This window comes from Eptesicus fuscus, chromosome 12 (genome assembly GCF_027574615.1).
Source record: "Eptesicus fuscus isolate TK198812 chromosome 12, DD_ASM_mEF_20220401, whole genome shotgun sequence".
NCBI classification, from domain to species: domain Eukaryota; kingdom Metazoa; phylum Chordata; class Mammalia; order Chiroptera; family Vespertilionidae; genus Eptesicus; species Eptesicus fuscus.
In genome coordinates, this window is record NC_072484.1 from 88,320,531 (window position 1) to 88,333,125 (window position 12,595).

The 12,595-nt window shown below is 47.6% G+C and overlaps 1 protein-coding gene across 1 annotated transcript in view; it reads left to right on the forward strand.

Annotated features, from left to right (window-relative positions):
- Positions 1 to 12,595, forward strand: part of GAREM1 (GRB2 associated regulator of MAPK1 subtype 1) — a 165,694-nt gene that overhangs the window by 51,325 nt on the left and 101,774 nt on the right. The window contains exon 2 of the mRNA XM_054723752.1: positions 7,968 to 8,108. Within this exon, the coding sequence (XP_054579727.1) occupies positions 7,968 to 8,108 (141 nt within the window). The remainder of the gene's footprint in view (positions 1 to 7,967; positions 8,109 to 12,595) is intronic.

Consider the following 12,595-nt stretch of genomic DNA (forward strand, 5'->3'; position numbering starts at 1 on the left):
TTACCTGTGCTTAATGATTTCCTATGGCATATTCTTCCTGGTCACTCTTTAATTTCCCCCTATTTTAATTAGTTGATAATTAGTTGTTTCTTTCAGGGTTTTCCTCTCCTGCTAATGCTTCCTGTTGGGGACACATTATTGCTTTTTCATCGCAGACAACAGTTTAATTTCGTGATTTCAGGATTGCTCTTCGGCTGTCTTAGAGCCATTTGCTATGACATCATCTCGTCGCCTCCTTTACCTCCTTCCCCTTACCTAAACTTTCCTTACTCGCCATGCCATTTGGATTGTAAGTTCTTTGGAACAAAGAAATGTTATCATAGTGCCATGTTCTATTCTCCCAGCAAATATTTCGTGTTTGGGAGATGTTAAAAAAGCAAGGGCCTCATGCATTGAAAATATTCGAAGATGCTCATTAAATAGCATTTGATTGGATCCCTCAGTCTCTGGGCTGAAATGTCACTGGAACAATGAGAAGGAAGTTCAGTTGTAGCTGCCTGTGGAAAACTACAGCACCTCCTGGGCGGGTGTCCCAGCCCCAGGGTATCTCCCGCGGCCCAGCTGGGTGTGGCCAGGCGCGGCCGGCGGCCTGTCCCCTGTGGTTCAGTAAGGGACCCAGGCAGCTGGCAGTGAGCTGTGGGCAGCTTGTTCCCAGGTCATCCTGGGCCGAGGAGAGAGCAAGGAGGCTGTGGGCAGTCTTCGTGGGCAAGGCGAGGACAGGAAGTGGGAAGGGTCATTTCTGCTCCTCCCCCTGGGTGAGCACTGGGCAGCGTGGCCCCCTGCGTGGCGAGGGCACTCGGGAAGAAAGGACTCCTGTCTGGTGGTTGGCCGCTGCCATGAAGGTATTTTACAAAACATTGGCGTTGTCAGAGAAAAGCAGTGGTTGGAGTATGTAGCTCACCAGGATGCCTGTCTACATGGAAAGGGGCGGGAGGTCAAGCCAGCACATAATTAAAATTAAGCAGCTCTATTTGTTTGCAATGAGGAAGTACAAGTAAAATGTTATCGCCGGACCAGCTTTCCTTATAACATTGGTCAGATAAAACAGTGCGAAGCCGTCCAATTAGATTTGTAGTAAGTAGAACACGGATATCACAAAGCCTGTTAATGGGTCCATTGTTGATCTTATGTCCATAACAGATAAAAACGACGCCCTGTTCAGTAAATCTGATTCTCATTACACATGCATTAACAAATCAGATTATTCCAATGGAGCTTATTAATCGGTCAACAAAGATGCGGGTACCCACCAGAGACCAGTCCTACCGTGTGCTGAGAAGAAAGCAGGCAAGTGGGGAGAAGAGCGTGCTTAGGAAACACCCTGGCGTGATGAAAGGATGCTTGCTGTGCGGAGCAGAAAGGCAGGGAGGATTCTGGGAGCTGGAAAGATGGAAAGTGCACACCCACCGAGGCACAGCCCCAGATTGTAGACTGAGCCTGTTTCCCTGGTGTGAGAAGCAGCACCAAGAACGAGGAGACACAAATTTGGAAAATCAAAAGCAGCTCAATTGATTGGCTGCCCCGCATCACAACACATGGACGGCTTCAGACCCATTCTAGGTCACCCGTATGTAAAGGCATTACCGTTGTGCACTAGCTCATACATTCAACTGTAAGGAATTTAATTGTAGCTCAGACAAAGCTAAAATAGTTTAGCATAAGAAAGATTCACTGTCCAGGGGGGAATATTCTAAGTAAAGGAAACGTGTTGTGTTAGAATATTCAAGCAAAACTGGGAGGCAGCGCCTCGGGCTGTTTCATTGCATTGCCGGGCTTGTTGGTGAGAAGAGGCTGTTCAGAGAGAATCTCATCTGACAGCATTGGTGATCTTGAATATCTCTGCTCCTTAACCTCAATAACCGTGGTCCTCACACTTGATAAATATAGAGACGAGGAAAGCTTTTAAAAGAGAAAAAATTGCTTGTAATTCCCACAGTGTTGTTATTTTTGTTATAATGTTATTTAAAAATATATAAATATTGCCCGGCCAGTGTGGCTCAGGGTTTGAGTGTCCACTCATGAATCAGGAGGTCACAGCTCAATTCCTGGTCAGTGCACATGCCCAGGTTGTGGGCTCGATCCCCAGTACGGAGTGTGCAAGAGGCAGCCAATCCATGATTCTCTCTCATCGATGTCTCTCTCTCTCTCTCTCTCTCTCTCTCTCTCTCTCTCTCTCTCTCTCTCTCTCCCTTCCTCTTTGAAATCAATAAAAATGTATTTTAAAAATATACAGTATATGTATGTAATATTAAAAAGTTAGGCTCAGTTCCTCATACTCATAGCCCTAAAAGAAATTTATAAATTTATCATAGAATATAAGCAAAGTTACGCAGTCAATGCAGTTTCAATGTGAAACTTTAAGGGTTCATTCCAGGAAGACATTCATGAAGGTGACATTTGAGTTGGTCTTTCAGTTGAGTAGGGTAAGCAGTGAGTAAGTAGGGATTGGGAAATAAAGGCTTAGACAAATGAAAGAAAGGGAGGGAGGGCCCAAATAAGTGAGAGAGGCGTGTACGTGGAACAGAGAATGTGTTTTGGGGCCTTTCATGTGCGGTATGGGGGCATATGATCATGGAGCCCTTAGGTATTGGACAAGGAATCAAGCTCTCATTGTGTGTGAATGGGAACCAGTGGAGGCAGATGAGAACAAAAGGAAGACTAAGCTGGGCAGTGCTATATTCTTAAAGTTTTATCTGCAGCAATGTGGACATCAATTGAAAGAGGGAAGAACGGGGGGTTGAAAACGCAGCCCAGAGGTCAGATCCATGAGGGCAGGTACTTGGTTTGCTACTGGCCTCCTTTGTAAGAAGTGTTTGTTGAGTGGGTCTGTGATGCCTGAATGAATGGCAAGGGGCCATCCAGGTAGAAATGTGTAGGAGATACAGTCCGGACTCTGAGCTCAGAATAGAAGTTAGCAGCTGGGAGCATGGATTTGGGAGTTGTCCATAACTGACTGAATCCTTGAGAGGTATATAAGATTGTAAAGGAGAGAGAGAAGGTAAGCAGGTTAACGGTAGAACTTGGATGAACTCCTACAGTTATAGCCAGTATAAAGGAGGCGGGGGAGGACTGAGAGAAGGTAACAAGGAGAGATCAGAAGGGGGAATTAGGAGATTGTATTGTCCCAGAAGCCAAACATGTGGAGTCTGTGCATGCCCAGGCAATATGTACTTATTTAAAAATTTGAGACTGAGTCTTCTTTTTTTATCTTTGTCCGAGGACATGCTTGAGGAAGAGAGAGAGAGAGAGAGAGAGAGAGAGAGAGAGAGAGAGAGAGGCATCGATATTACTGGGAATTGAACTAGCAACCTTTGGGTGCATAGGACAACACTCAACCAACTACATCACTCTGACTGGGCTTGATTCTTCTTTTTTAAAGCAGTCTTGGATGGATTCATAGTTTAGTGCTAGTAGCATTAAAAATGATTTTAACAGCTGTGTAAGACTTAATGTTGAAGAGGTCAAGTTCAAACTAGACAAGTAAAGTACTTCCCAGAAGCATGCTGGATGTGGAGAAATTTCAGGATGGCATTACCATATTTTGGAATCCTATATACTAAAAGCCTAATATGCTAAGTGTCTGGTCGTCTGGTGACGGGTCGACTGTTCAGCCAATCAAAGCGTAATATGCTAATGATATGCTAAGGCCGCTCAACTGTTCACTATGACGTGCACTGACTACCAGGGGGCCGACGCTCCGACCGGTAGGTTAGCTTGCTGCTGGGGTCCGGCCCATCGGGACTGAGCGAGATGGGCTGGACACACCCTGGAGCCCTCCCACAGTTCCTCCCTGGCTGGCCAATCTCCCGCGTCCCTCCCCGGCCGGCCAGCCCCTGATTGGCCTGATCAGGACTGGGCAAGACAGGGCTGGACATGCCCTGGAGCTCTTCTGTGGTTCTTCCCTGGCCCGATCATGCGCCGGTGGGGTCCCTTGACCTGGCCTGCGCCTTCGCAATCTGGGACCCCTCGGGGGATGTTGGAGAGCTGGTTTCGGCCTGATCCCACAGGCCACTCCCCTCAGGAGGGCGCCAGACTCAGGGCTCATGGCTGGCGAGCGCTGCTGTGGTGGCGTGAGCCTCTCCCCATTGGAACAGATTGGGCGTGAGCCCGAGGCAGGCGCAGTAGGACCGGGATAAGCGGGAGTGGCAGGTAGGAGCTGCAGGTGGCATTGGACTAGGGTTTTGGCCCTATCCCGACAGGCCATCCTGAGGGACCATCCCTCTGCACAAATTCGTGCACTGGGCCTCTAGTTTAACACATAATTCTTTTAGACTTACTGTTGCTACATCATTAAGCTAAATATATAAGTTTAGTAAGTTATACATAGCAGTGAAGCAATGGGATAATTATATCACAAAAATTGTTTGCTGTATGAATTCATATGTAATTTCTCTATTAGTCGCCTACCCTAGGATATTTTAAGTGATTATATTAAGTTTTATTTCTAGACAATTTTTGTGAAACATTTTTTTTGCCTAAAGCAGGCACATGGTTCAGTTGTTTAAAAAAAATTAAAAGGCATACGCTCAAAAATAAGCTTGGTTTCTTACTACTTTATGGCTTCGAAGATCATTCTGAATCCTCTTGGTAGAGTTTACAGCATCAGCTAGCAGTAGGATCTAACATTACATTTTCATTTCGATTAACTTGACTGCAATTGTGCCTTCGTTGCCTCTTCAGAGCCCACTGTGGAATAAAATTAAAACAGTTTTTATGATGTAACGATTTAGTTGCAGAAAATGACGTTTTTCTTTTTCCCCTGAATGGCACTGTGGTTTCTCCTTTCTCCCATTCCTCTTTCCCAGCGCCACCAGATGAATTTTCCTGGAGTGGGGTTTTGGCCGTTCTCGTATCCAACACTCTCCAGTGGCTCCCCATTGCCTTCCTCTCCTCGAAGACCATCTCATCCATCAAAGGACAGCCCTGATGCTTTCCATTCCTCTTACCATGTTCTTGATCGGCTCTGCTGAACTCCCATCTCCACTCCTGATTTCTTCTTCCTCTGCATGGCACTCACCCTGCCCTACCTTTCATGAAATTACATGGGGATGCATCTCACCAATGAAAATGTTGATTTCCTGAATGCAGGCCCCGAGTCTTATGTTTTGCCCACCCCTCCATTGCTTTGTGCATAAAAGAGACTCAGTAAGTGTTTGTTGCTCATCAAATTGTGCACATTAAGTATCTATCCTTCTTTGTCTATTATGATATCTCAAAGCTGTTTTTTTAAAGGCAAAATAAGTAAACAAATGTTTGCTGGATAAGATGACAAACTTGTGAATTTCTCCTCTTTCTCCGGATCCTCTCCCCCTTTACCCGAAGCCCCTCTCACGCCCTAATTAACCCATAATCCATGCATTCTCGTTGACGGTGCTGTCTCCTTCCTGTGGGATGGTGAGCGTCCTAGGGCAGGGGTCTTGGTCTTGCTTTCCGATGTGTGTCCCCAGCGTGGGAACGCTGCTTGGCACGCTGGCTGAGGGCACCAAAGGCCAGTGTCTCCCTGTTTCTTGGATTGTTGGTGGTTTTCAAGGCGACAGTCGGCGTGGTGTGGAAGAGCAGGAGGGAGACGTGGAGAGAGGTAGAGACCCCGAAGTCAGTTTCTGCCACGTAGCTGTGCAGCTCTATGCAAGTTTCTTGACTGCTCTGAAGATCCTTTCCTCCCCCGTAAAAGGATGACCTGACCCAAATTGCAGTGTTTCTAAACAGGATGACCTTCAGGGAGGGAAATCTCACAATAAATAAAATCAGTAGCTGATGTTTCCCGTCACACCTGACATCACACGACAGAGTGGTGCTCCCCAGGGTCCCTCGCTGGCCCCAGGCATCTTTAAGCCCCTGGGAAGCAGGTCCATTGTCCCATCTCCTGGGAGAAGGCAGTGCCTGCCCAGGACCACGCCGTGCTGGGGCAGAGCCTGGCTAGACCAGGAGAGCTGGGCTCTGAAGCCCATTTTAGTAGCTCCCAACTGCTATGTATGTGCCCTCCCCCGCTCTGCCCTTGGGGTGGGGAGCCCTGAGGGGGCTATATTATGGGCAGTGCTTCTAGACCTTTCGTTCCTGCCCTCATATGCTCGAGAGATGCAAAGGGCTGCTGAGTACCACTGGCCTCCCCAGACGGTGTCTTTATGAACCTGGTCTCCCAAAGTGTGAGGGGCAGGGGCGTCTGGTTTGGAAATATGCCCCCCACAATGGGACCCTCCCCTCCTGCTCAGGTACCTCCACTTCCAGCCCCCGCCCCCACCCCCACCCCATAAAAGCTTTAACTCTTAGCCTTTTCTGCAACAAAGATAGCATATTCTTGCAGTAAGACTGTATTTAAAATGATGGCCTTATTAGTTTGGGAACAAATTTGATTGCTTATGGTTGTGATAACCAAGTTGATTGTTACAGCTTTCTCTTCTTATTCTTTTTTTTTTTTAATTAAAAAATTGCTGCAACTTTTAAGAACGTTTGAGGGATTGGTAAATGCCATTTGGAAACATACAGTTAAATCACCAATAACTTTTCATTATTGAAATATGATAACATCAAAAATAAGGCAGGCTGGTGGTTTTCTGTATCAAAGAATTAGCCTTTCCAGCTATTTTTTGGAGCGTTGAAAATTACTAAGCGGCGTTCACGGGATCATTCCTGCGTGTAGAAAGCTAACTTTTCCATTTCAGGGAGTGGATTTCTCTTTCGAAATAGCCTGCCATTGGTTCAAAGGCGAAAAGGGTCCATCAGAATGATTGAAATGGAAAATAATGTTACGTGTATTTAATTGATGGGGCTGTTCGGTAGCAGGCCAGAGAGAACTGGCAAAACAGATCAAGTTGCCAAGGAGAAACAGGCCGGTGTTTTCCATGGTGTTCCGGCAGAGACAGACAGGCTTCTTCTTTCAGTTGGTAGCTGTGTCCCATCGTGTTTGAGAGCAGAAGCTTCGGAACCCATCGGCCCAGGCCCGCATCTGCTCTTGTCCGCTTCTGCAGCCTGTGGCCTCGACGTGTCACTTTCCACCTGAGCACTGATTTCCTCTCTGCCCGCCAGGAAGGGATCGCACCTCCCTCCCCATTACTGTATTACATGACATAATATGTGCAGAGCATCTAGGTGTTACCTAACGTAAGCACCTAATCTTTGTTTTATAATCGTTGGAATATAATTCTTTAGATAAAATGAGGCATTTGAAGATCTCTTTGTAAATAATTTAGAAACATTTTTAGGGAATCTTGAGTGACATTATCAACATGGCATGGAATGCTTTTTTTATATATATACTAGAGGCCCGATGTACAAAGATTTGTGCAATAGGCCTTCCTTCCCCTGGCTGCCGGCACCGGTTTTCCTCTGGCACCCGGGACCCAGGCCTTCGCTCTGGCCGCCACCTTCCGTCTTTGCTCCTGCCGGAGCCTTCAGTCTTCTCCGCTCTGGCCAGAGTGCCACTCCTGTAGCTCCCTCCGCCCCCCGCCCTCCCCATCATAGCAGGAGTCCCGCCCCGCCCAGCTGCTCCATGCCTTTGTATGCAAATTAACCTGCCAGCTTTATTGGGTTAATTTGCATACTCACTCCTGATTGGCTGGTGGGCGTTGCAGAGGTACTGTCAATTTGCATATTTCTCTTTTATTAGTTAGCTATTTTATTGATTTCAGAGAGGAAGGGAGAGGGATCGATAGTAACATCAGTGATGAGAGAGAATCATTGATCGACTGCCTCCTGCACGCCCCACTCTGGGCATCCAGCGCGCAACCCAGGCAGGTGCTCTGACCGGGAATTGAAGCATGGCCTCCTGGTTCATAGGTCATGCTCAGCCACTGAGCCACTTGGAACGTTTTTTTTTTTTTTATTGCTCATTCTTAAGTGATCGTTTGCTCCTTTTGGGATGATCTGTCAACGTGTGCACTAGTGACGTTCTAACGAATGACATTTTATCGCAGAGGACGGAGTAAGCACCTGCTAATTCCAGGTTTCTTGTGTGAAATTCTGTTTTCTAGGCGAATGCATCGAAGGGCTGCGGGAGAACGACTACCTGCTGATCCACTCGTGCCGCCAATGGACCACCATCACCGCCCACAGCCTGGAGGAGGGGCACTACGTCATCGGGCCGAAGATAGAGATCCCGGTGCACTACGCAGGTGAGACCGCGCGGGGCAGGAAGGGGACGGCAGGAGCCTGGGATGTGCTCGTGCTAACTTTCCACGGCGAGAAGACAGGAATTGTCTGTAAACTGAGGGTATATGACATAGGAGAAGAAGAAGCAAGCACTTTCTTGTGGCTATTTGATCGGCCATTGGACACATGGATGTGCTGGTACTGTTTGGAGTTTAGATACATCTAGTGGCCTGAATATACTTACATAAATGCAATTTTTAAAAAATAATTTTGTTACCCTATATGTCCTCTGGTACATACTGTTAATTATATAAAGGATCTTGTCTTTCTTTTTTGTTGTTTTTTGGCTGTTCGTTTTTTTAAAGGTCTGTAGCAGGATCCTTTAGTCAGTTAGCTGTAAATCGTGTAGCCTTAGGCTGCTGTGACGTTGTTGAGTGAGGTCGCTCACTCACCCAGGGAGTGTTCTCTTTGGAAAAGGCCCTGCTGTAATTCTTCCCAAGGCCTAGAAGAGCAGCGAGTGGTACCTGTTCAATAAGTATTTATTGAATGAATGAATGAATGAATGAATGAATGCGGTGGTCCCCTTTTGTATCCCTAGCAGTCTTTAATGGCCAGGATGGACTAGGAATCATTCAGCTTCTCAAAAGTCCTTCTTATTCCAAACAAAACAAAACAAAAAAACTGTGAGAAAGCATTTCTGTGGCCTGGAACTTCGTCCTCTGGATTCTATTTCTTAGCCATAGGAGTCGCCTTTTGAGAAAAGGAGGCAGGCACAGGTGTGGGGGGCACTGCTACTGTGAGGATGGGACCAGGCCAGAGGGGCCGAGGGTGAGCCGGTCGCTCAGGCTGCCAGTCCCTCCACGAGTGGGTCCACAGCTGGTAAGATCCACGCGGGTTCTAGTCTAGCAATGCCCCAGTGTGTGGGTCCTGTCTTTTGTGGAAAACTGAAAAGGAAGACGTCAAATTGTGCTTCATCAACATACAGTTTTACCTAATCTGTTGTGTGTTTTTTGTTTTTAGTAGATAGAGTTTTAGTTTTTCTCCCAAAGGCGAGTTTCATTCGATCGTTTCAGCAAATCTGTTCAGAGGCTCCAGGCTGCCACCCGCCTGGACTTGTTGCCAGGCCCCCGGGGCTGGTTCTGGTCTGCTTCCCGCTTACCTTCTCTGCTCGGAGGCTGCACCTCCTACTCTAGCTGGATCCGGCACCTCACTGCTTCCTGGACATACAGGATACTTTTCCATTCACACCATTCCCTGGCCGAAATCGCTTTACCAGAGCCTGCCATTGTGCCCAGGGGGTGCGGGTGACACCTACTGTCCCATGGCCTCCTGCTGTGCTCACTGTGTATCCCCTTCATTGGCGCACGTCTCAGTCTCGTCCAGTTACTGCTTCCTACTGTCATCACTCACCAGTTGGACTGTACCTTCCTGATGAGACCAATTCCAAAAAGCCCTGGTGAGTCCTTTGGCTCTGTACACAAAAGATGTGATTCTTTACGGCTCCAGGCGCTCAATCCAGCCATCTCAAACTAGGCCACCCGTTGGAATCATCAGGAAAGCTTCAAATGACCGATGCCCAGGTCCCAGCTCCAGCGGCTCTGGTTTCATTGGTCTTGAGTGTAAGCTGGGCATCGGGGTTTTAAAAGCTCCTTCTGTGGTTAAATTATGCAGCCATGGTCGGGGCTGCTTTTTCTGGAGTGGGCATTCACTCTGTCAGATGGTAAGATGGCCCTGAACACCTGCAAGTGTTTACAAATGTTTAAAAAATTAACGTTCGTTCAGCTTCCACTGGGAAGAAAGAGATGGCATGTGTAGCCGCTTACTCCTCAGCTGTGAGGAGGACCATGGGACTGAGCAGGCAGTGTGCTGTAAGTGATACATATTTTTAAGTAAAATTGAAGTGTCGAGACTAAAAGGAAATATGAACGTAAGTTCCATCACTTTACCTGAAAGGAGAGAAAACATTTTTAATCAGTAAGAAAAACTTGAAGCAAGACTGTCTTAGTTCAGGCTCTAATAACAAAATACCATAGACCGGATGGACCATAAACAACAGGAATGTTTTTCTCTTGGTTCTGGAGTCTGGGAAGTCCAAGATCAAGGCACCGACACATCTGGAAAGCCTGGTTCCTGGCCTGCAGATGGTCGTTTTCTTGCTGTGTCCTCACGTGGTGGAGAGACACTAATCCTTTCTCTTCTGTCTCTCTTCAAAGGGCACTAATCCCATTCGTGAGGGTTCCATCCTCAGGACCTAGTAACACTCCAAAGGCTCCATCTCCAAATGCCATCACATTGGGGATGTAGGCGTCAACATCTCATTTTAGGAGGACACTAACATGCATGCCATAGCAAGGACCACATGGTTTATGAGACATTTGATAAGATCATTTCAAAAGACATACTAGGGTGTATTTTTTCAAAGAATTTGTGGATTACAAAGTCAGCCCTTGGAAGAAAGAGAGCATAAAGTAAATTATGGAGACCAGAAATATCACTTACTAGAGGCCCAGTGCACGAATTTGTGCACAGGTGGGGTCCCAAGGGGAGTGGAGGGGGGGGGCAGGATGCGATCGGCCCTCCTGGCGGGCGGTGGGACTTCCTTGCCAGCCCAGGATCTGGATCTGTCCCGCTGATGTTTGCATCAGTTGTCGGGAGCCACCTGGCTGCCGCTTTTATATCATTTCTTCCTTGCAGAGTGTCTGGGGAGGGGTAGTGACAGTGGTGCCCGAGGCCGACTTCTAGGAGGCCGGAGGCGCTGGTCCATTGGTGCCTGGCCCGTTCTCCAGAGATTGGACCTGCAGGACTACTGAGGGAGGGAGTGGCTGCCGCCGGGCTGGTGAGCTGCCAGGACAGGTCGGTCAGCTGAGCAGCACTCTCACTGTAGGAGCACACTGACCACCAGGGGGCAGCTCCTGCGTTGAGGGTCTGCCCCCTGGTGGTCAGTGCACATCATAGCGACCGGTCATTCGGTTGTTCAGTTGGTTACTCTCTCTGGTTATTTGCCAGAATTTCTTCTAGGTTGTGCTTCATCTCTCTTTCTTTGAGGAAAACTAATAAATAATTAAAATTTAAGTTGAACAAAGCAATGAACCCCACCAGCTTTGTCATCAACCTCGTTGGGTTTCTGGTTCGGCCAGTTACTCCCTGTATTCCTTTGGGCACGTTACTAAACTTCTGTAAACCTTGGTTTCCTCACCTGTGAAGTGGGGGTGACTCCAGGGCCTTTCTCCTAGGGTCGCTGTGAAGACTAAAAGGGGTCACGCAAGTAAAACACCTTCAGAGCAGCCGTCACTGAGTAAGGCTCCACACGTGCTCCTGGTGGTGGCTCTGAAGGTGACAGCAACAGAATGTTTCCCAACACGCACCTCTCCCTTTTGCACCACTAATTACAAGCTAATTACTTCTCTGCTCATTAACGCAAGCGGAACGGTACCCCTCCAAGTTGTTTTGGCTGCTGTTGTTTTGGTTAAACTCTTTATTTTGGAGATGGCAATAGTATAGTGTATTCCCTTATACCTTTTACCTGGTTTTACACATTTTTACCACCATTGTTTCGTGTTTGTCTTATTCTTTTCCTCCTGTCCTCCCCCTCTTTCTCTCTTTCCACGCACACATTTATTTTATCTGACTCATTTGAGGGTAGGCAGCCTACACCCCGTCATACTTCACTGTGTATTTCCTAAGAACAAGGATATTCTCTTACGTAACCACAGTGCTATTAGCAAATGCAGGACATTTAATACTTCCATCTACAGCCCGTGCGCCTGTTTAGTCAGATGCCCCCAAAATGACCTTGGTTGCATTCTTCCCTCCAGGTGAGCATCCAGTCTAGGGCCACTTGCTGTACGTCCCTGTCAGGTCCCTTCAGGCCCCTTTCACGGAACAGCCTTCCTGTGTTGCATGGCGTGTTTGAGGAACACAGGCAAAGGCCAGGCGTGTCATAGAACAGCCCCTCATGTGGATTTCCGAGGCTCCTCGTGGTAGACCTGGGTTGCGTGTTTTGGTTGGATTGCTGTGTGCGTGAGGTCTCCTTCTCGGACCGTCACATCTGGAGGTGTGGCTGTCCCTTTGCCGCTTCCTGGTGACCTGAGTTTGATCACTTGGCTAAGATGTTGTCTGATTTCTCTGCTGTCTTAATATTGTTCACTTTGTGATTCCTGGAGCATTTGAAGGAAACACTGGGCGATTCTGTAAGCGCGCATCCTGTTCCTTCTCTAGCTCCTCCTCCTCACGCCCGGGGCAGCTGTTCCTGTCTCCCGTCCGATCCCGTTTTCACCGTGAAGGGAAATCGGTGTGTTTCTCCCTAACTCCATCATTCCTTCTTACACGTGTTAGCTGTCATTCTACTGTTGGGAAGAGCTTTTTCTTCTTTTCCATTTGTATGTTCACTTATCATTATCAGCATGGCATTAGGGTTTCTCCGTTCACTGGGGTAGCATATAGTCCTGTTTTCATTTATTTTGATGCTCGAATTGTCCCACATTTAGCCACGTGGGTGCAAGCTGGCTCC